Consider the following 22,751-nt stretch of genomic DNA (forward strand, 5'->3'; position numbering starts at 1 on the left):
AATACGATTCAAGAATAATGCAGGAAATGGGTCCTTTAGCATCATTTTTGGAAGACTCACGTATTATTGCAATTGAATTTGTGTACTTTTGCTCAATTCCAAGAGAAAACATATATGATTTAGCCCCTACGTTTTCATTTAGGCTTTCAAAGTACTCATTGCTAATTTTAAAGGTTATGAGATTTTTCTCTTTTTCTTTTGCCAGTCAGTCGAGCTGCTGTGCATTTTTACCTTTTGTTTTTATTACAACATCTAACCAAACTCATATTAGTGTAAAATGAGTTATTATTAGTAACAATAAAACTTTGCCTGTTTACTTTTATATAGTGTGTTTAAATGTAGATTCCCACTAACGTGGGCACAAGATAATGAAGTCATAGACACGACTTAGTAAGGCATGACAATGAGATCATGCCTCATTAAGCTGTGGTCAAGGCTTAATGCCTCATTAAGCTGTAGTCAAGGCTTAATTATCTCATTCCCTAATGCCCCCTATGTGGCCACAATTTAATGATATCATTCCCACGCCTTACTAAGTCGTGGCCACACGTTATTTTTACTTATACAGGATGTCACCAGCAGGGCTCCGTAGATGGCATCAGCTTACTTTTGAAGATCGCTAATGTCATGAAAAAGATGCCAAATCATAAAATATCCTATGCAGAGGTCACTGTCCACCAAGCTTACGCAATGATCATACTTTCTGTTTTTTTAAGGATGGATTATTAGATTGTTGTGGTGTGAATAGATTATTGATTTAAAGTAAACTGAATGTTCCAAAACATGAAATAATGACACCATTAAAATCATATAAATGTGCTTTTTGGAGGAACCTTTTGGTGCAGTCACCCAGGTCACCCATATGGTGGATCTTGCCATGCTCCTGGGGCAGATATCAAGCCTGGGAAGTGATGGTTTGGAGAGTTTGACTGTATCAGTCCTTCACAGTCCCAAGCTCAGCTCTTCTAAGTAGACAACGACACATAGCATAATATATATATATATATATATATATATATATATATATATATATATATATATATATATATATACATATATATATACATGTATAATATAAACTGCAACTAATATTTAAAAAGAACTCTAATTTTAAAAAGTGTCAGGATATTGTAGTATGCTGTTTATAATACAAAGAAATGATCTTGGATTAGCCTTGTTAGCATTACTAGCGCTGGGGCTGCGCCGCGATAAATGGACTACAAATCCCATGAACCACCGCGAAGATTTTGAACTGCACCGACGTCATTTGGATGAGCGGGAGGAACCCGGCGACTCACTACACAAGTTCCTACATCAAACCTTGAAAATCGAGTTGAAAATAGTCGAACAGGTAAATATGTTCATGATATTTATAAACTGGTGTGCCTAGAGAGGCTGGACTGGTCGGTAACAGCCAGACTGAGCGGTATTCGAGCTCCTGTAAGCCCGCATGCTGCGTCGCTGCGTCTCCATAGACAGCGAGCCAAATATCTCAATGTGGTTTCACTATTGTCGCTTTATAATGTTCTGTCTTAACTTATTTTTAGCCGAACAGTAATTAAATACATTGATGTTGTTGTCCAGAGGAGGGTAGTGACTAGCCCCGATTACTCCATGTACAATTTTAATTTAGATTTAATTTGACTATTTTCAAATAATAAACTTATACCTGTACTCTGGTAACGTTATATTTACACCTAAAATAGTTCTTCAAGGGTTCTTTAGTAAAGACTATGGTTCTATATAGAACCATTTTATGCATAAGTGGTTCTTTGCATGGTGAAATAGTTCTTCAGATTAATAGAGAATGTGTTGTATATGGGTCTACATACAACCTTTTTGAAAAGGGTTCTATATAGCACTAAAAAGGGTTCTTCTAGGGTTCTTCTACAAGCTTGATACCATCACAACAGAAGAACCCTTTTTGGTGCTATATAGAACTCATGATTCTAAATAGAACCATTATCTTTACTAAAGAACCATTGAAGAACCATCTTTAAGTGTGTATATAATGAATTCTGGTTTTCTTTTATCGTGTTTCATTTGAATCTGTTCTGTTGAATCAGCACCTGTACTGTTTTGCTGTATAATCTTTGACCACAATTATCCCAAAAGAGAAGAATAAAGCCAAACGAACCTGTTCAGTTAGATGTACAAATAAGTTCCACTGCATGGAGCGCAGAATTTGGAGAGGCTTTGTACCTAACAAGTCTTTACTCAACTTGTCTTGTAGCCACTATTCATCTTATTTTATTACAGCACCAATAATTTGCTTCAGTGTGGCTTTTGGCTTCTCTACCCATCTTTGCTGTTGACATATTGTTTCGATATTTTACTTAGTTTAAACACAAAACCAACTATAGTAAAAACAGTAATGTTAAATGAGGAGACAAGTTCATAATCTCAGCTCTGGAAGTGCAGTAGCTCTTATTTAGGGTCACTATACACCTTTCTCCTGTTTTTTTCTTTTTTGTTGTGTCAAACAGCTGTAACAGGTGACTGACTTTGATGTAAATGTAAATGGCATATTCAGATTTATTTACAGCCACTGGCCTAATGTATGGTCTAGTGTGCAGAATGTGTAATTTGTGATTATATTATGATTATATGCACACACATCATTGCTATATGTCTTGCAGTATATCCTTTTAAAACATACTGGTGACCCCTTGATATGACATGAGTAAATATTAGCTTGCATTGTTTTGAAAAATAATGTGCACAACCAGTCAAAAGTCTGGAATCCCTCTTCATATTAAAGGCCTCATTGATGGAAAAACAAATTTCCCTCACTTTGTTTGGAATAAAGGAATTTGACGTGATAGGTAGAACGTAACAGTGTTGAAGTACCATTCACTACCCAGTTCATATAGTCCATATATTGAAACTTTGCTGCAAAAACAACCATTCGGTTTCTGTGATGTCATGAGAATGAACTCATTTACATATATTCTATTTAGCCTACAGTACTCCGCTACTACAGTACTACAGTAACTCTGCCTATTTGTACTGAAGTTCTAAGGAGTGTTTCAGCTCTGTGCTTTTTGTTTGCCCCCCCCTTTTGCTGCAGTAACAGCCTCTACTCTTCTGCTCACAAGCATTAGTGAGGTCAGGTACTGATGTTGGATGGTTGGATGGCGCTCCATCACTCCAGAGAACACTGTTCCATTGCACCACAGCCCAATGCTGGGGGGCTTTTTTGTGTCCTTCTAGCTGACGCTTGGCTTTAGACATGGTGACCTTAGGCTTATGTGTGGCTACTCCAGACCATCCCATTCAATTGGGAATGCTTTTCTGTGGAGATTAAAACACAAGCCATTTGTACGCCTGGGTCAGCGATGGAAGCACCTTGGATTGGCCGAATTCACTGATTAGAAGGGCTGTCTGTGTGTTTTTGGACTGATATTGTAGCTCTGGTAGGTGAAGAGACCAAACAAGACTCTCTCACTCCCACTCTCTGCCTTTTTTGAGATGTTTTTTTGTTGAAGAAGAGAGCCCCCCATTCCTACGTAATGACAAAGCTCCTTTCAAGGTTAGACAATAAGAGTCCACAGAGAAGATACATTTTCTGCCTGAGAAAATATTTCTTAAGCTGATACCAGGTGGCTGCATCCAATTACTGTCCGTGCTCTTATCACATCACGGTTGGGAGCGTTCCATTGCTGTGAGCTACCATCTGCCCTCAGTCTTTGAAAATATTAAACAAACAGATTTCTGTACAGCAGAATGTACAGAGAAAACAGCAGGTTTCTGCTATAGACCACATAAAGTTGAAATAGATAGGAACAGTAGGTAGATGATGGATGGATGGATGGCTGGATAGATAGATAGGTAGATGGAAGTATGGATGGATGGACAGATACAGTCTTATGCAAAAGTTTAAACGCTGATGTCAAACTATATAAAGTATAAAATGTGCCATTACTTATGCACAGCCCACATTTTATGTTTTACTTTCCACAAAATATGTTAAATTCAGTAAATAAAAAAGTAATTGTGCGTTCAAATCTTGTATGTTAACATTTTTACTTTTGCTCTGACTGGAAGGATGAATAAATGGATGGGTGGACCAAAAGATAGATGGATAAATGGATAGTTAGATACAGCGAAATGAAAAAAGTTTCAACACCCCTGGTAGAGTTGCATGTTTTGTTGATTTTCTAAGTGAAGATAAGTGAGCACATCCTCTACAGAGAACACACTTAAATATGGCATGTTTCTGCAATTTTTAGTGCGCGTTCTCTATTTGTTCCCAGAGTTTAGCATACTGGGGAAAAATAATCTGAAATATGAAATGTGCCCATTTTATGTTTTTTTTTTTCTAATATGCTAAATTCAGCTAATAAACAGTTATTTTTATTAAAATGTGCAGAAGTGTGTTCTCTGTAGAGGATGTACTTATTTTCACATAGAAAATCAGCAAAACATCATTTGAGCAGAGGCACGCAAACATTTGCATACAATTAATGATGGATGGATAGTAGAGCTGAACAAATAATTATAAAAACCATTTTATTGTCATATTGATATTGCAGTGTGAAAGAGTGCAATTTAAATTGCAAGAGCTGCTATTTTAGTTATATGTGACATAATTCAGTATTGTTTTAAGTGGGGAAATTTCACTAATAGCACAGAGCTTGTGAACTGGCAGTCTGGCACAATAGTTCAGTGTTCAAACCTCATGTGCTCTTGGCAAAAAATCTCCTGGTGCTTAATTTATAGAAAACAATCTCATTTAAATTGCATTTACAGTATCTGTCGGGGAAAAAATCGTAATTACATATTACCCCAAATTGTTTGACCCTAACAAACAGACGAGAGAAAGACAGAAATAAAGACAGAAAAACATACAAAAGATTATAAAAGTTCAGAATGCTCAGAAGTCTTAAAGGGGAGTTATACCATTTTTAAACATTTCTGTATAATGTAAAGATGTAAGCAGTCATTCAGGGTGGTTTAATGTGAATTGGTTAATTGTAGAGAAACTTACAAACTCAAATTTCTTTACAATGGTGATAGGAACCAGGGGTCACAATGTCTACAACACAAATATTGCTGTTTGATTTATTATCCAAAACCACCAGTGAATGTACACACACCTTCTGAGTTTTATATGTAATGCTGATGATGGTAAAGTAAAAAATTTTTCTTTGGGGACCATTTTGCCTTACAACACCCTGCATGTACCTCTCCACCATGAATGGATTAAAATAAATGGATTAAAATACTAAAATACATTTTAAGCCAAAACTTTTTGACAAAACTATCATAAAACAATGTGTCTGACATCAGGCAGCACATATCTAACCACTTCATGTAATAACTTTCTGTGAGGGAGCTTTTAGAGGCGTTAAACTCTTCAGACGTCTGTTTCCTATCGCCACTACTGTGAACAATTCAGTTTCTCCAGAATGGAGCATTTCACACCAACCCACTCTGAATGACTTTGTTTACATCTTAATCATTTAATTATGGTGGAGTTCCCCTTTAGCCTGTAGAGAGGGTGTTTAGTGTGGTGCTTGCTCTCCCACTTAGGAATCATCTTTATGCTATGATGGTTTTGTGAAATTCAGCCCTGTTTGATTTTCAGGTTTTACACTGACTTTAGAGATGGAGACTGCTCACATCAAAGCATCAGGCATGGCTGCTTCAGGAAACACGACTTCAGCTTGTTTATTTGCCTTGTTGTTGTATGTGTGTGCATTATAGGTGTGAAGATGGCGTCGGATGATGTTGCTCAGCTGGCTGATTCGCTGGCCAGGACTCAGGTCAGAGAGGGTGAACTCAGCTATAAAGGACAGGGTCTGAAACTGAATAACGCCCAGTCTGGTGAGCACCTATAATGCAGTCAACATCAAATAGTGTTATAAATCTCTGACATCGCAATGATTCAATTAAATTATGATTCTGTAGGACACGATTCAATGAATCATGAAATGCCAAATGTCACTGTTCCGGTTCAGTTTGGTATGTTTTGGTATGATTTAGAATAAAAAAAATACTTAACGTATTTAACTAGAGAATATATTTACACAGGAGTGGCAAATAGACAATAAAAAACCAACAGTGTGCCATGGGCAAAAAAGACTGTATGTACTTTGACCTAATATTATAATCAATTATAATCATATAATTCTAACATTCCAAAATCTATACAGCTCAATTGCCTCTATTAGTTTGGTGCATCATGATGCTTTTTCACACCCCTACAATCAAACACTTCCCTAAAGCTTTAACTAATGACTTATCAACTCAAATCTGAAGGCAAGAACCAACAGTTAGTAATGGTCATGATTTGGTCAGGTTTTCCCTTTCTACTCTCTATATATTGTAATTTGTGCTCAGCTAAATAACCATCTGTTCTTACTGAGAGTCAGTGGGCAACTACCATAGGTTTTCTCTTGTCATACATCTTGTTATGTGATGTGGCCCTTTGCAAAGTGTAGTCTTGCTGTTTATTCAGTCTTCCTAATCTGTCAGCTCCTTTAACCCATTTTTCTCTCTCTCTCTCTCTCCCGTTTGTCTGTAGTGGAGGAGATTGTGAAGGATATCCGGGAGTTTAAGGGTTTGCAGGCTTTGCGGTTGGAGGGGAACACTGTAGGAGTGGAGGCTGCCCAGGCCATTGCTAAAGCTCTGGAAGACAAGAGTGACTTTCAGGTACACGCAGTGGGATTAAACACAGTGGGAATAAACCCAGTGGAACAGGGACTGTTGTTAGCTTGGTGCCATCATAAGAGTGGCTTTACAGCGGTGAAGCTTTCATGTGAGAAGTTGCATGTTGTGAGTTGCCTGCAACATAGTTTCTGTGCAACTTGACAATTACATAAAGCAGTTCAAAAACAATTCAAGTTACATAGCAGCTCGTATATTTTGGTACGCCATATCATTCTCACTGTAAAGACATCTGTAAGGTTTAATTTATGTATTTCCAGAATGTTTGTTATCTTTATGTATTTTTGCCAGCTTTCATTGTTATTCATTTTTTCCTCCTGTTCCTGTATATCCTCATAGTATATTGTGCTTTTTATCTGTTGTTTGTATATAAAGCTTTTGAAAATAAATGTAAATAAATATTTTAGCAGCAGTTATGTTTATAGCCTGCTAGATGTCATTCTGTCCTACACACTTAAAATAGATGGTTCTTTAGTAAAGAATATGGTTCTATATAGAACCATGAACACTCAAAAGAACACTAAGAATATTAAGCTTGTTAGAGTAGAAGAACTATTTTTGGTGCTATATAGAACCCTTTTCAAAAAGGTTGTATATAGAACCATCTGTAGCATATTCTCCATCAATCTGAAGAAACTTTTCACGATGCAAATAACCCTTTAATCAAGCATAGGGGTCTTTGAGTGTCCATTGTTGTATATAGAACCATTTTCCTTGGTAAAGAACCATCTAAGAACCATCATTTTTAAGTTTGTAGAAGCACAGAACATTCTTTGCGGACCGCATCTGTAATAATTCCCATCCTTTGGATCCCAAACAAACCTTGAGTCTGGGGGGGTGGTTGGGTCTCCTTTTCAACCACCCAGTCAACCATCTTTGGTTTTATTTTCTTGTCTAGTGATCTGGTGAAGTTTTTCGTTTTAAAGCATGATGCATCATGTGCATAATCGCATGATGCATTACTGGCATTTTGATTGGCTTGTTTTACAAAATCGAGCTTCCTGCAACTGTTGCGGCTGAGTTTCAAGACGCTTTTTATTATGCAACTCAAGTGCAGTTTAGTTTCATGTCGGTTTTAAGCAACAAAAGTAGCTTGAAGGCTTCACCTTGTAAAGCCAGGCTAACACGGCCAATTCCATGCTAGTGAAAGTTAGCATTATTTTGTAGTGATCAAAATGAGGAAAACTGACGTTGAAAAAAAAAAAATTAATAATTCTCCGTCGTAGCAACATAATATAATCATGGTGACTTTATAATGCATCTGTTGTTTTCAGATTTTCAGCCCTACTGATGCCCGTGTTCTAGTGGGTTGAGTATTTATTACGCTGTCTGTGTTTATATGAGGATGTTTTTCTCTTTTTATTTCAGTGCTGCTACTGGAGTGACATGTTCACTGGCCGCCTGCGTTCTGAGATCCCTCCTGCACTGGTAAGACCTTCTGCAGCAGAAATGAGGAGAGAGGAAGGGCAGAGAAGAAAGGGGTGGGGGTGGGGGGAGAAAAGAAAAGGGGAAAAAGTGAAGTACAATAAGGCTCTGCTTTAAAGCAAGTCCATTGTTTGTGATCATTACATGTTCCTGAAAACTAACACAGTAAACAGGATGTATAACCATGGTAAGCTATATTACATTCCAAGTGTTTGCTCATTTTTTCTTAATTCTCTAATTTATTCTCCCTCTCTCTTTCTCTCTCACTCTTCCTGTCTCTGTCGCTCTGTCTGTCTCTCTTTTTCTCTGTCTCTCTCCGCTCTATCTATGCTTGCTCTTCTCTCTCTCTCTCTCTCTCTCTCTCGCTCGCTCGCTCTCTCTCTCTCTCTCCCCCTCTCTCTCTCTCTCTCTCTCTCTCTCTCTGTCTGTTGGTCTCTCTCTCTTTTTCTCTGTCTCTTTTTCTCTCTGTGCTTGCTCTGTGCTCTCTTTCTCTTTTTACCTGTCTCTTTTCTCTGTGTCTCCTTCTCTCGCTCTCTGTCTCTTTCTTATCCCTCTGTGCCTCTTTTTTCTCTGCATGTCTCTCTGTCTATCTACTTGTCTCTCTCTCTGTCTTTTTTCTGCATATCTCTCTCTCTATATACTTGTCTCTGTTTCTTTGTCTTCCCTCTGTGTGTCTCTCTCTCTTTCTTTTCTTTCTGTCTATCTCTCTGTCCCTCTTTGTCTTTCTTGTCTTTTTTCTCTGTGTATCTGTCTATTTCTCTCTGTACTTGTCTCTCTTTTCTCTCTGCCTTGCTCTGTCTACCTGTCTCTTTTCTCTCTGCGTGTCACTCTTTCTCTCTTTCTCCCTGTCTCTCTTTTTTCTCTCTCTCTCTCTCTCTCTCTCTCTCTCTCTCTCTCTCTCTCTCTCTCTCTCTCTTTCTCTCTTTCTCTCTTTCTCTCTCTCTCTCTCTCTCTCTCACTCTCACTCAGAACTCTCTAGGAGCAGCTCTAATAACTGCTGGAGCTCAGCTGAAGGTGCTGGATCTGAGTGATAACGCGTTTGGTCCTGATGGTGTGAAGGGCATTGAGAAGCTGCTGAAGAGCACTGCTTGTCACACACTGCAGGAACTGCGCCTCAACAACTGCGGCATGGGCATCGGTGGAGGAAAGGTAGGAGGAAGGTTTGATGTTAAAGACAGGCTTAGTTGAACAGATTAGTGTGGACCACTGACCTTTATTACTGTAAAATTTGTGCTACAGGTCTCTGTCATATAAAAGGGACTGACTCATTGGTTTTGTGAGCTGAAGTCTGCATCTTATTATTCCTTTTTGATGTCGTACACTTTAGATCTTGGCAGCAGCACTGACAGAGTGCCATAAGAAGTCGAGCGAACTTGGTGCCCCCCTGAGCCTGAAGGTCTTCGTTGCAGGCAGGAACAGGCTGGAGAATGATGGCGCCACAGCACTGGCACAGGCCTTTCAGGTAAAAATACACACTGCACTGATCTGTTAAGAGCTCCTGTCACTTAGTCTTAAAACATCACCTTTTCCTAGTCTGCATTCATAAAGAGTGCAACGTTTCATGAGCAGTGAAATTGGTTTAATTTCTGCATATCCTTATTTCTTTCTCCTGTAGCTTTTGAACGGTGACTGCAAAAAGACTAACATGCGTAAATTCTTGTCGTTTGCAGTTAAGACAGCTGCTACGTTTTTGTCTGAAATTGATGTTGAACACATTGATTTCTGTGGACTGTTGTAACTAGCTAAATGTTAGTCTACAAATCACATCACAAGTAGCGATCATTGGGGTCCAAGCACTATAGTATAGGCCTTTTGGCAGAACACAAATGTCAGGCAGAGTCTTTTTTTGAAAGGCCTCTGTTTATAAATTATTGATGAGGGGTCTCTGAAGAAGATGTCTGCCTAATTTCCTACATTAAAAAAAAAAAAAAAATTTGCCCCCAGTCACCCCTCCCATATACACTTCACTATTTCAGAAATAATAGCTGTGCTCCAAAGCCTAGGCTGCAGCCGAGGTAAGCTGCATTTCTCGGCCGCTACATCATAGAAGGCCGTTCCAAAGTGAAGCATCCTTCGTATACAGCCTAGAAATGCAGCCTATGTTCTGAGCGATTTCAAGGCCACAACAGATGTATCCTTCCCGGCCTTTGGTTACCCACAGTTCTTCGCGGGCGAACAACGCAAAGTAAAAAAAATACAGCACAGTGAAAATGGCAGAAAACAAAGCCGTTGGAGCAGAGCTTGTTTTAAAATGTTGTTCACGTCCTTGAATTTGTTTTCATTACCTTATAAAGTGTAAAATGACAGATTAATTAACGCATTCGTCCATATATCGTACATTGTCCATATCATTTAAGTATTTGTATATATGTAGTTTATCGTGCTACATAAGAGCATTTCTTCCATTTCTGTGAAGAAATGAGAGTATTTTAACATTGTCTACTACGGCTAGAGTTATGCTGCTTTCATTCCTCTAGTTAATGGGCAGTCTGGAGGAAATCCACATGCCTCAGAACGGCATCAACCATCCCGGAGTGACGGCTTTGGCCAGCGCTGTGCAGCACAACCTCCAGCTCAGGGTGCTCAACCTCAACGACAACACCTTCACTAAGAAGGGAGCTATCGCCATGGCCCAGGTATGCTATTTCTGCTACATGCTACATGCTTCACCTACAGTACTGTACAAATGTCAGACCACTTTGTCTTTTATTTAATTTCCAGTAAAAACAGCCATTAAGTACAATTTATTTATTTTTCTGAGTTAGAAGACAGCTTGTTTTGTTTTGACTGTTTTGTGTTTTGTTCTTATTTTATCTCTTAAACATTAACACAAACCATATTTTTGGAAAGGAAAGTTATATTTTTTATGTGTTTTATTTTCTTTCAAAATAATATGAAGTAAACAGCAATATGAAGTTGCACAGATAACACTTAACTGATGTTCTTTCTTCAATACAGCTATAATTAAAAATCAATGTTGTTGTGTGAACCAATACCAGTGTACCAGTACAGACAATTCATTGCCCAACACTTAAGGAACGGAAAGACTGACTGGAACAGAGTCACTGTAACTAAACGAGATGTAAGCAGTGTAGTCTGTCTGTCCCTCAGGCTCTGAAGCACCTACGCAGTGTGCAGGTCATAAACTTCGGGGACTGCCTGGTTCGGTCTGAGGGAGCCATCGCTATAGCCGAGGCTCTAACAGAGGGACTTCCAATTCTCAAGGTACAGAATGCTAAATTTTAGACTGAGATCTGAGATTCAAGTCTGCACTTCACACATGTTTTAAAGTTAAAAAAAATCATAAACATGGAAAAATAAGGCCAAGTTTTCTTTCTGCAAAACAACATTGTACCACAGTAACTTCTTATCAAATTTGGATCATAATAAATTATCTCCTCTTCTGCTCTTCTACACAAATGTGGAATGGATTGAAAGTTTAGAGCCTGCACTTCCAACAGAATTTCTCCACTTGCTTTAATGAGCTACAGATGAGAATTAATATAAAACTACAACATGCTTTTGAAGTCACCGACCATAACCTGAGAGCCCAGATAGAGAATATATTAAAATGCTGTTTTGTCTTTGTGTCTTACTTTTTCTTAGGAGTTGAATCTGTCATTTGGAGAGATCGCAGAGGAGGCGGCTCTGGCGGTTGCAAAAGCTGTTGAACACAAAGATCAGCTCGAGAAACTCGACCTTAATGGTACTTCATTCACATACACATCTCTCTCTCTCTCTCTCTCTCTCTCTCTCTCTCTCTCTCTCTCTCTCTCTCTCTCTCGTTCTCTTTCTCTCTCTCAGTTCATCTTAAACTAGCTTTATTGGCATGACTGTCTCAAGTACAGTGTTGCCAAAGCATATAACTTTGAAGCTGAATATACTTTGTAGAATAAATTCACCAATATGGATGTAGATGATTCAGTGCATCAATAAATGTCATATTTCAACACAATTTCATTCAATTTGATTATTTTTGGATGATTTTAAATCATTAAAAATACACAGAATACAAAAATATACTATGTACACAGTAGTGAAATACAAAAAAAAAAGCTTAGATATAAAGTCATAAAGATACAGTTATTTTCATATTTTGTTCAATGGTTTTAGAATCTCTTCTAAAATTTCAATATTTATGAATTGATACATTTTTTCCAGTACATTTTTACAGTTTTTGCAATTCATTTTTAAGAATTCAGATATCGTGTGTGTGTGTGTGTGTGTGTGTGTGTGTGTGTGTGTGTGTGTAGGTAACTATTTAGGTGAGGAGGGGTGTCAGAACCTTCGGGAGCTGATGCAGAATATGAACATGGAAGACATGCTGGGGTCTCTGAGGTACTGAACACTCTTTATAACTTGCAATTGTGACATTCCTTGCAATATATTAGCAGTGCGGTGAACCAATAATGTGACATGAATAGAATTTGGCCCTCAAAATAATCTACTTTAGTTGAATTACATGATTGAAACATGATTTTCTATGCAACTCCAATTCTAACAGCCCTTTCTTCTCTCTCTTATACCACTTACAGTGATGATGAAGGAGAGCCAGATGAAGATGAAGATGATGAGGAGGATGAAGAAGACGATGAAGAAGAGGAGGAGGAGGAAGATGAGGAGGAAGAAGAAGAGGAAGACATTGATGATGAAGAAGAAGAAGAAAATGAGGAAGAGGGGGAAGATGAGCCCAGCAAACCCAGTCAGGTCAGTGTTCTTATAGTTAAATGCTGCCTAACCATCAGAATAGGAGCGGTTACGCCAAAACATGTTAAAAGCCAGTCACTTGTACGCTCATTTACCAGACAAGTAAATAGTAAATCAGTGAATCCTGTTTGACCTGTTTTAATAAATATACACTCATTCCAAATTTGATACCAAGAGCATGTTTACCACTGTGTTATAACACTTTCCTTTATAACACTTAATATTTGTCTGCAGGCTGAAGATACCAACTTGAAAAATTATTTTTTGTGCCATTTTTCAAAGTCTTTTGAAGAAACTGTACAACTGGGCAAATGTACAGGCCTGTATTGTCCATTTTTAATAAGGGACAGGTCTGGACTGCAGGCAGGCTAGCAACGGCACTTTCCGATTACACAGCTATGCTGTTGTAAAGTGCAGAATGTTGCTTGGCATTGTCATGTTGAAATGAGCATGGACGTCCCTGTAAAACCCGTCTAGAAGGCAACACATTGCTCCAAAATGTGTGTATATTCTTCAGCGTTAATGGTGCCTTCACAAATGTGCAAGTTACCTAAGCAGTGGACACTAATACACCCTCAAACTGTGACAGATCCTGACATTTTTTTAGCTGGTAACAGTCTGGATTGTCCTGGATTGAGAACATAACGTCCATTTTTTCCCATAAAAGTTGACTTCTTAGATCACAATACGTGTTCCCACTGTGCATCAGTCCATTTCAGATGAGTTCTAGCCAAAAGAAGTCAGCCACATTTCTGGACATTGTTGATATATGGCTACTGCTGTGCATAGTACAGTCTCAACCTGCATTTGTGGATGCAGTGACAAACAGTGTTTGTTGACTATGCTTTGTTAAAGTGTGCTGGTTTTTAATGATGTTCTTTCTGAAGGATCAAAGATCACCGGCATTTATGGGTGTTCAGATGGCCTTGCCCTTCACGCACAGATGTCTCCAGATTCCCTGAATCTTTTGATGATGTTATGTCACCACAGGCTGTGAAATGCCTAAAACCTCTGCAATCGCTTGTTAAGAAATGTATTACAGTCTCTGATATTCCAGCTGTAACACTTTAGACTACTTTTGTTAAGTAAATGAAGTAAATGAAGTGTTGATCTACTTTTTTCATAATAGACTTTCATGATGACTAATCATTGTAGTCCTAGTTAGTTCACTGAAGCAGACCTGCCCAGTACTAACAGAGGGGACTGATCTGAGACCTGTGTTCTTCTGTGTGTGCAGATGTCAACTCCTCCTTCAGCCTCTCGGCCTCCGGATGTTTCGTCCTTCCTCTGTTTTCCGTCTCCAGACAAACTGCTCCGTCTTGGCAACAAGAGAGCTGAACTCATCCAGCAGCAGGTAAGGCCTGAAGGAGGAAGCAGATTTTCTGATGTGTTATTTTTACTCAGTGCTTTGAAGATAAGTTTTCAAACTTACTTTCATGGCGCCTTTTAGAAACCTTTGCACTGAAGTGTCACTGCATGTAGAATAATCTAAATAATTATTGAGTGAGACAGTTTTTCCCCAAAGAGCCAAAGGTTTGTGTCTGTGCATGTATAGGTGGATGTGGCGGATGTGGGGAAGACCGTAGAAGCTTTCCTGAAGATTTCGTCTGTGTATAAGGAAGATGATCCTGAGGTGAAAACGGCAGTGCTTGAGAGCATTGGTAAGCTCCAACACTCTTAACACGTCTTTACAGACACTTGATGAATCACCTCAAAACATCTACACAATAGGTCTAAAAATAATTAGCACAGGTATTGTGCTCTTCAAGATCATTCATTATATCATCTCTTTCCATCAGCCCCTGCAAACACACATACACATGATCCGCTGCAGTTTTTACCTACTTTATATGCTGTCTTTAGCTTACATGCCTTTTTATCCTTCACTGATTTAATGAAAATCTTGAATGAAATCACATTTTGAATGTATAATACTGAGTAATTAAACTGTATATTGGTAGAATTATTTCACCTCTTGTTCTGAGAATGAGCTCCTGCTGGTGTGGGTTCTTGGTTGTTTTTCTTCAAATGATGCACACAGTGCACTGACTTGTGCACTAATGGTGCCTCCTTGCTGAAAACGTCAGACTGCTATACATAAATGAGTTCCAAAGCCAAATCTCTTTACCTCATGTATTTAAAACAACAGTGTTTTCTGTCCAGTTTTGAGTCTTGGAGTTTATAATAATTGGTAGTTTACTGAACTGTAATGTAAATAATTGATCAGCTCATATCATCCCAACAAATGATTACAAAATCCGGGACCAGAACTGGATTTAAGGTCTGGATTCGAAGACCTTTGCCGTAAAACATCACGCACCCTTTATACACAGACACACAGTGTTCTATACTGAGGTCTGTTCTCTGTTCATCCTCCATCATTGCTATCAAACGCTCCTGTGCTGAGAGGAGACTTTTTGAAAATGTAGTGCTAAAGAAAACTGTGTTGGTTCTTTCCAGATGCTGTTTTGAGGAAAATGTTCTCCTTGCCCTCAGCCCAGACCTTCAGCTTTATCTCCTCATTACTGGTGATGCTTGGGTTATTAAAGGTAAACACACACACACACACACACACACACACACACACACACACATGATGTTCCCATGAGGAACATCTCTATGGCGCTTAGCACACACAGGATTGCAGGATGTTCTACATTCTAGCCATTGTTAAAACATGAAAGATCTCACACACAGTGATAGATTCCACTGATGTTTTTGTCTTTAGCCGTTTTTCAGTCATCAAAGCCCCCCCACATTACATGATTTGACCAGAACAAAACACCGCTTTCAGATTATGCTCACAGAGCGGCCCAGTGAACAGTCCTGTCTCTCAGAATCTGACGTCACTCACACTTTCACATAAACAGATGTGACTTCAGATCAAAACAAACATGTCAGATGGCTGCAAGGCACAGACCCCTGTGCTCTATATGTGTGAAATTAGCCAAAATAGTTTACAATGAAGATTAGGATACTGAATATGGATGAAAAAAGGATTTGCAAATTATTGTTGTCTGCTTTTATTTATATTTGTCCTACTGTCTCAACTTTTTCAGAAATGGGTTTGTAGGAAACTGTGTGTGAACAACTTTATTCTATAATCATCAAAGTCAATAACTATTTATTGCAGCCCTAATTCACAGATGTATACACCTTTCTGTTCACCTTTTAGTTCGTTTACTATTTTATTGTTCTTTTAAAAACATAAATAATATGAACTTTTTTTTAATATTTCACCTTTTATTTTTCTCTAATCTCTCTCTCTTTTCTCTCTCTCTATTTCTTTCTCGCGCTCTCCTCCTATGTGTGTGTTTAGAGTGAGGATAAAGTGAAGCCGGTGGCAGTAGTAGCAGGACATCTGCAGTGTTTGGAGCACGCAGTGAAGCAGGACTATTTCCCCCGAGAGCACATCGCTGTACTGCATGCATTTATGGCCAGGTACAAACTCACTCATTACACTCCTATTGGTCTGCTTTACCCTGTTAAGTCTCCTAGTTTGAAATGAACAAGTTCTGAGAAAGAGGGTTTTGTCTACCAGCTGATGCTAAAAATAAAAATAGTTTTAGGAATTAATAAACATTGCAGGGGGTTTAGTTACTTTGTTACTCCTGTAATGAATTACAGCAATTGGCTATAATTTTACCCCCTATTTTTAGATGCACAACATTTATCACAATATTTACTTTTTCTGAAGTTTGTGAATACATGGAAATAGACAAAATGCACCAACAAAACAGTAGTGCTGCATTAAAAAAAAGTCTGAAAAACTTTTTTAGTCAGTATTTGCAAAAATACACCATTTAAGAAAGATCAGGAGGAAAAATCAAACAGATTGTTAAAAAAATTAATGTGCAATATAATAGAACTTTATGATAATCTCACTCTATAGTTGTTTTTCTTTGTGATTTTGTTTAGTGTTCTACTGATGGTGCTAATGAAACCCCAAAAACTTGTTTTTATGAATAATGATAACATACTGACAGGGCTGTCACTGTCTATTACTTAAGTAATCAAGTAATTTACTGATTATTTTGCAGATTAATTGGGTGGAGTTTAAGAAAGATTCAACAATAAAAATGAACCTATTTTAAAAATTCTGAAATACTTTACTAGAAAAAGACTAGAATAGAAAAAAAAACACTATTTGGCAAAAAAACGTAAATAAGTGGTCATGTAATTCAAAGCAGTAAGCCATGAGAGGCTGTGTGTTACAGTGATTTTATTACAGGGATGTTATTAGGCACAATGCGAAACAGAGTATGTTTTTGTTGTCAAGTGGCAATGGATACTTGAAGGAGGGCAAGAATGTTCAGTCGCCCATCAGTGTATATTGCCGTCTTTTCAGACAGATGTTGATATAATAATCAACATGTCGCTGCTGTTGGAACAAAACCTTGTACCTCCATTTTCATCATTTTCCAGTTTTTGACATAATTTGATAGTACATGATGCCCTTTACATTGTGTGTAAATTTCATGATGAATGGATTAAAGAAATGGCCTAAATTACTTGGAAAAAGCCTGGTTACACTTACTTACAATAACAGTAAAGTAGGTTTTGTTCTTCTCCTGTAAAGTTACCATTTTGGAGATACAAGGTTTTGTTCCAGCGGCAGTGATATAAGAAAGCACTGGTAATGCAAAAAGGACCAGAACTATTTGTTTTACGAAGGCTATTTTCAATGAAAAGGGAGCAGAAGGGGAATTTTAAAAATGTATTAGTATCATGCAAATTGCCAACTATTCACTATCAGTTCATCAAGAAGGTTAAATTCCTCAAGGAATTTTCTTATTCTGTGTGTTTGTGTGTCTGTGTGTATTTATTCTCACTAGACCAAACAAATCGTTGGAGACGTGCATCAGCGCTCGGGACAGCCTGAGATCCACACTGCAGAGACTCCAGCCAGAGAGCTAAAAGGACGTCCACGCCCTCACACGCTTACACGCACACACGGCTCACAGATATTTGGACGTTTTTCTGCTCATCTCCTTTTGACTGGACTTAAACTCTAGGAAGAGCTCAGCTATGGAGGACATAATTTGACAAAAAGGGATGCAGGCTACTCATTACTGGAGGACATTTGTGGTACTGCAAGACTTTCAGATGAGCCTCACGTGGACTATTAACCATTTCGTTCTGCCATCTTTCATTTTATTAAACATAATTTAAACATTAAATAAAACATAATAAAAATAGTCTCAGTAAAAGAAAAAGAAAAGCTACTCTACTCTCTAGTACTACTCTCACAAGGAATACATTCAGTGGCTAGTAATAATGCCAGTCTCTGATAACTGCTGGATTACACTGAAAGCCATTCGGGGCTTTAGCTTTAAATGACAGCCTGTCATTGGCTTGGGGATGTTTTTTTGTTTTTGTTTGTTTTTTTTCTTTCTCTCTGTTAATCAAGCAACACCTCTGTCAGCACTGAAGATGAACCTAACTGGAGCTTTCTGTTGTAATCAAAAGCTTGACTCTGCTGTTGTTTGAGGACAGTTCTCTTGTGTTGTAGACAGGTCTCTTGAACATTTTGGTCTTCAGGGCATTCACTAGCTTTTCTGTAGCGATAAGATCCAAGTTCTTTAGTGTATACACTGCCCATCAAAAGCTGGGAGACACCTCGCCTTTTATTGCAATTTGAATTTTCCCACTATTTCATTTATGTAAGAAATGAAAACTACAAAGGTTTTGTTGACATCAAACAGCTACTTGCTAATACTTTGGGTATATTTTGCTACATGACTCCGAGCAGAGCAGGTTCTGTGTAAATAGTGATTGGACAGTTTCCTTTTCCAAACTACTGTTAAAAGCACATATTGGCCCAAAAGTTATTTAAGCACCTGAAATCAAAAAGTTTCATGTCATATAATAACATTTCTATAGACCTCTGTAGTCGTGTCGTCAAAGAGTTCCAAATCTGACAGTACCGACATCCAAATGTCACTGGATCATTTGAATTACGAGGTCAGTAAGGAGACGAAATACAGAGCTACGTGCAATGGCAGTAATGGCCCACAGTTTGAGTAGTTGCTGTTATAACAGCATTATAACAGTGTTATAGTTAAATAATAGACTTTCATACAATGTTGTTTTAACGCCGTTTCAGTGCTCAAGAGTGTTAGCTTGGTCATGGCATGTACGTAGCATTACTTTGAGTGCTAAAGGCCCTTGTGATTCAGTGAGGGAGATGTACACGAGTCAAAATGTATCAGGTTTGGAACACTTTTGTTTATCACATGATGCAATGGCAGCAATTTAAAAAAAATGTTGCTAATATAGGCATTATACATAACTTCAGAGCTCTATATCTAAGTACTCAGTCTTATAAGCACTTGTAAGCCATTCAAATGCCCATTCCAAAATCCAGGATGCTGATTGGCTGTCTAAACAATGTTATTAACATCAGCGCTTCTTGATTACGCTGCACTGCAATTGAATATACCCACTTCCAGCACCTCTCTCACTTCTGGTTCAAGCATGGTTCAGGACACAGTATTGAAGTCAAGCTGTCGGTACTAGTAGTAAAACATTTTGAACAATACCCCGGTCGTTATACTTTTCAATTACTTAAAATATGTAATATATTAAGTAATTGGAAAATGACAAAGAAAACATGTTAATTTGTGTTGAATACATTTTGAAAGGCTAGGTGTGCCCCAGCTTTCCCCCTGCATGGGCGCTGTATATCCACACCAAGACAAAAATACCTTTTTTCAATATTTTCAAATTAGATGTGATTGTATCTTTAATGTATGGGCTATTTCATACTTTTATGTGGACGTGAATTTCAATGCATTATACGTAGCTCACTGTGTGCTTTCTTTGCAGACATTCTATAATGGCATAATAAAACAAATGATTGTCATAAATAAATGAATAAATAAGTCATAATGGGCTGACATCCAGTCAGTTTATGTTTTTACTATACGCTGGTTGTTTACAGGCTTTCTTTGGTTTAAATCAGTCTTCATGAAACTCAGCAGTTGTTCAGTGTTCTAAAAGTGCTGATCCTTATGATAGACTCAGAAATGGACATTATTGGATAACATACTGTTAGGACTCACTAATATTGATTATATTAGTAATCAAGTAGGGATGCATCATGATATCAGAATCATATGGGTATCGGGAGATAACCGTTTTTAAAAATTGATCAGCATTGGACAGATGATAGCTCCCCCCACAACCCAGTAGGATAAGTGGCTTAGAAGATGTGTGTGTGTGGATGGATGATTAGATTTGAGCAATATGATGAACTGATCATTGATGACTTATTTAATGTACTCTGGAAGAGCAGGATGTTTAGATGTCAGCCGATTGTAGTGGACAACTTCGCCCACTAGATGGCGCATGCATGAGCTCGTGTGAGCTCGTGCCCTCCTCGCGGGCTGTCGGACAGGCGGCCCATATTAAGACAAGGGATGGAGTGTCCATATTAAGACAAAGACCATATTAAGACAATGGGAGACGTTGACTCTCGGGTAAAAGATTGTGTACTCTGTCGCAACTGTTGTTTGCCAAGCAGACAGAATGTTCTGGGTGAGTTTGTCATTAATATGTGCAGAGTGACAGAGCACTTTCACCAAAAATGACATTTTAATGTTAAACATGAGAAATTAGGCAGAGATGAGAGAGTGAAGTAGCTCACAGCTGAATGAGGAAAGTCGGTGAGGGAGAAGAGAAAGAGCGGAGCGCGGGAATAAGGGCAGACTGACACTGCTGGGGCCAGTCCACGTCCACGGGTCAAGGTCACAGGTCAGATTAAGTAGGCTAGTGTTGGGGACACAACACAGAACAGGTAAACAGGGTCTGAACACAACATTTAGATAAACTGCTGTTCCAGGCAGCCTTTGGTAAAACCCTGATAAATACATTTATCACCCTTCTGTGATCGTCCACATCGACTGAGCAGATATTTACAGCTGCCAGACTGATCAGTGGATTCTCATCTAAACAAGCTAAATTAAATGAGGTCATTAGCAGTTGTAGATGTAGTGCTGCTGGTCCAAATTGTGTAATGATCCTTTTTTTCTGGCAGCAAAATGTCAAAATTTTGACAGTCTCTCAAACTGATGGCTGCTTTCTCAAAGTAATGACCTGGACAGCTTAGACCAGCATTAAGTTTTTGCTGGTCTAAACTGGTTTATGCTGGTCTGGTGCTGCTCTGTTGCTGGGTTATCTGGTCACCCAGCAGGGTTGTGCTTGATGACCAGCATATCAACACTTAAGACACAACGTGTGCTGGTTTTTCTGTTAACATGTTTTCTTGTAATAATGACACTATTAAATATTGGCTTACTGTCTACTGACTTATTTTCTCAAAATATTGACATGGCATTGCTAAATAATGACTTATTTTCTTAAAAAATTGAGTTTTTGAGTTATTTAAATGATAAATTTCGACATACTATGTCAAAAAAATGAGAAGATATGTTGAATTAGAAGTTATGTTGGTATAGTAAGTCATTGTTTGGAGAAATAAACACATTTATAAGTCAAAAATCTGATTAACCAAGTCATTTTTTTGAGATACTAAGTCAGAATTTTGGTATATATTGCCACCAGAAACAGAAAAGGAAGCAAAAACAGATGTTTCTTTTTCCCATTTTCTGGCAGGAATGGGCTTCATAGGTGAAAACTAGGCCTTTTAAGACTGTAGCTGAAAACCACTTTAACACTTCTTATTGAATTTTTGCTCACATTTTGATTATTGTGAATGATAATCTTCTGCCTTAGACGTGGTCAGCCAGGAGGATTCCAGGTAACTGAGCACTGCCTGTTTTCTTCAGGGACTATTTTGCCTTACAACGCCCTGTACCCCTCCACCATAAATGGAATAAAGTAAACGGATTAACAAGACGTTTTAGGCCAAAACTTTATCATAAAACTATCGTAAAACAATGTCTCAGGCATCAAGCAGTGTATTCATAACCATCTTGTGTAATAACTTTCTGTGAGAGAGGTCTTAGAGCTCTTCTGTCTGGTTCCTGTCACCACCACTGTGAGTAATAGAGTCAGTAAGTTTATCTAGAACAGAGCACTTTAAACCACTCTGACTGATTTTGTCTACATCTTAACCATTTAAATATGTGGAACTTTTGAAAAATGGGTGGCGTTCTCCTTCAAGACGCTTGTGTTTCATAGTACTAAAGTATAAAATCATAAAATCAGCGTTTCACTTAACTGTTTGTGTATTTTCTCCATATTTCTGTGATAGAAACCAAACCCAAACAGTGATTTCGGTATTCGAATACTGACACCATGATCGGAAAATCGAGTAGTGGAGTATCTACACATCCCTGACTGGACAGGTCTTACGTCTTTATCTGTGTGTGGTGGGCTGTGTGTCCATCTGAGTGGTCTCTGTTCTGTTTAGTTGTGGCTGTTCCTTTTACACAGAGGATTCGCCCACTAGATGGCGCGTGCGTGCTGTTAGTGTGAGCTCGTGCCCTCCTCGCGGGCTGTCGGACAGGCGGCCCATATTAAGACACGGGATGGAGTGTCCATATTAAGACAAAGACCATATTAAGACAATGGGAGACGTTGACTCTCGGGTAAAAGATTGTGTACTCTGTCGCAACTGTTGTTTGCCGAGCAGACAGAATGTTCTGGGTGAGTTTGTCATTAATATGTGCAGAGTGACAGAGCACTTTCACCAAAAATGACTTTTTAATGTTAAATATGAGAAATTAGGCAGAGATGAGAGAGTGAAGTAGCTCACAGCTGAATGAGGAAAGTTGGTGAGGGAGAAGAGAAAGAGCGGAGCGCGGGAATAAGAGCAGACTGACTCTGCTAGGGTCAGTCCACGTCCCCGGGTCAAGGTCACAGGTCAGATTAAGTAGGCTAGTGCTGGGGACAGGTAAACAGGGTCTGAACACAACGTTTAGATAAACTGTTGTTCCAGGCAGCCTTTGGTAAAACCCTGATAAATACATTTATCACCAGTC

At 38.4% G+C, this 22,751-nt stretch overlaps 1 protein-coding gene across 1 annotated transcript; it reads left to right on the forward strand.

Moving 5' to 3' along the window:
* Window positions 1-1,244: 1,244 nt before the first annotated feature.
* Window positions 1,245-19,705, forward strand: rangap1a (RAN GTPase activating protein 1a). The gene is made up of 16 exons (XM_036566015.1): window positions 1,245-1,351; window positions 5,710-5,829; window positions 6,530-6,657; window positions 8,041-8,100; window positions 9,067-9,246; window positions 9,425-9,559; window positions 10,575-10,733; window positions 11,209-11,322; window positions 11,704-11,803; window positions 12,351-12,435; window positions 12,633-12,804; window positions 14,042-14,158; window positions 14,360-14,465; window positions 15,265-15,353; window positions 16,124-16,245; window positions 17,640-19,705. Exons 2-16 carry the CDS (start codon window positions 5,718-5,720, stop codon window positions 17,719-17,721), a joined length of 1,761 nt encoding a protein of 586 aa, XP_036421908.1. The 5' UTR covers window positions 1,245-1,351; window positions 5,710-5,717; the 3' UTR covers window positions 17,722-19,705.
* The last annotated feature ends 3,046 nt before the right edge of the window (window positions 19,706-22,751 follow it).

Source organism: Colossoma macropomum, unplaced genomic scaffold (genome assembly GCF_904425465.1).
Source record: "Colossoma macropomum unplaced genomic scaffold, Colossoma_macropomum, whole genome shotgun sequence".
Classification (NCBI taxonomy): domain Eukaryota; kingdom Metazoa; phylum Chordata; class Actinopteri; order Characiformes; family Serrasalmidae; genus Colossoma; species Colossoma macropomum.

Coding starts and splice junctions, on each gene's coding strand:
- rangap1a (XM_036566015.1), top strand. CDS start 5,718: ATGGCGTCGGATGATGTTGCTCAGCTGGCTGATTCGCTGGCCAGGACT. Junction 10,734..11,208: donor GAGCTATCGCCATGGCCCAG/GTATGCTATTTC, acceptor TCTGTCCCTCAG/GCTCTGAAGCACCTACGCAG. Junction 15,354..16,123: donor TGATGCTTGGGTTATTAAAG/GTAAACACACAC, acceptor GTGTGTGTTTAG/AGTGAGGATAAAGTGAAGCC.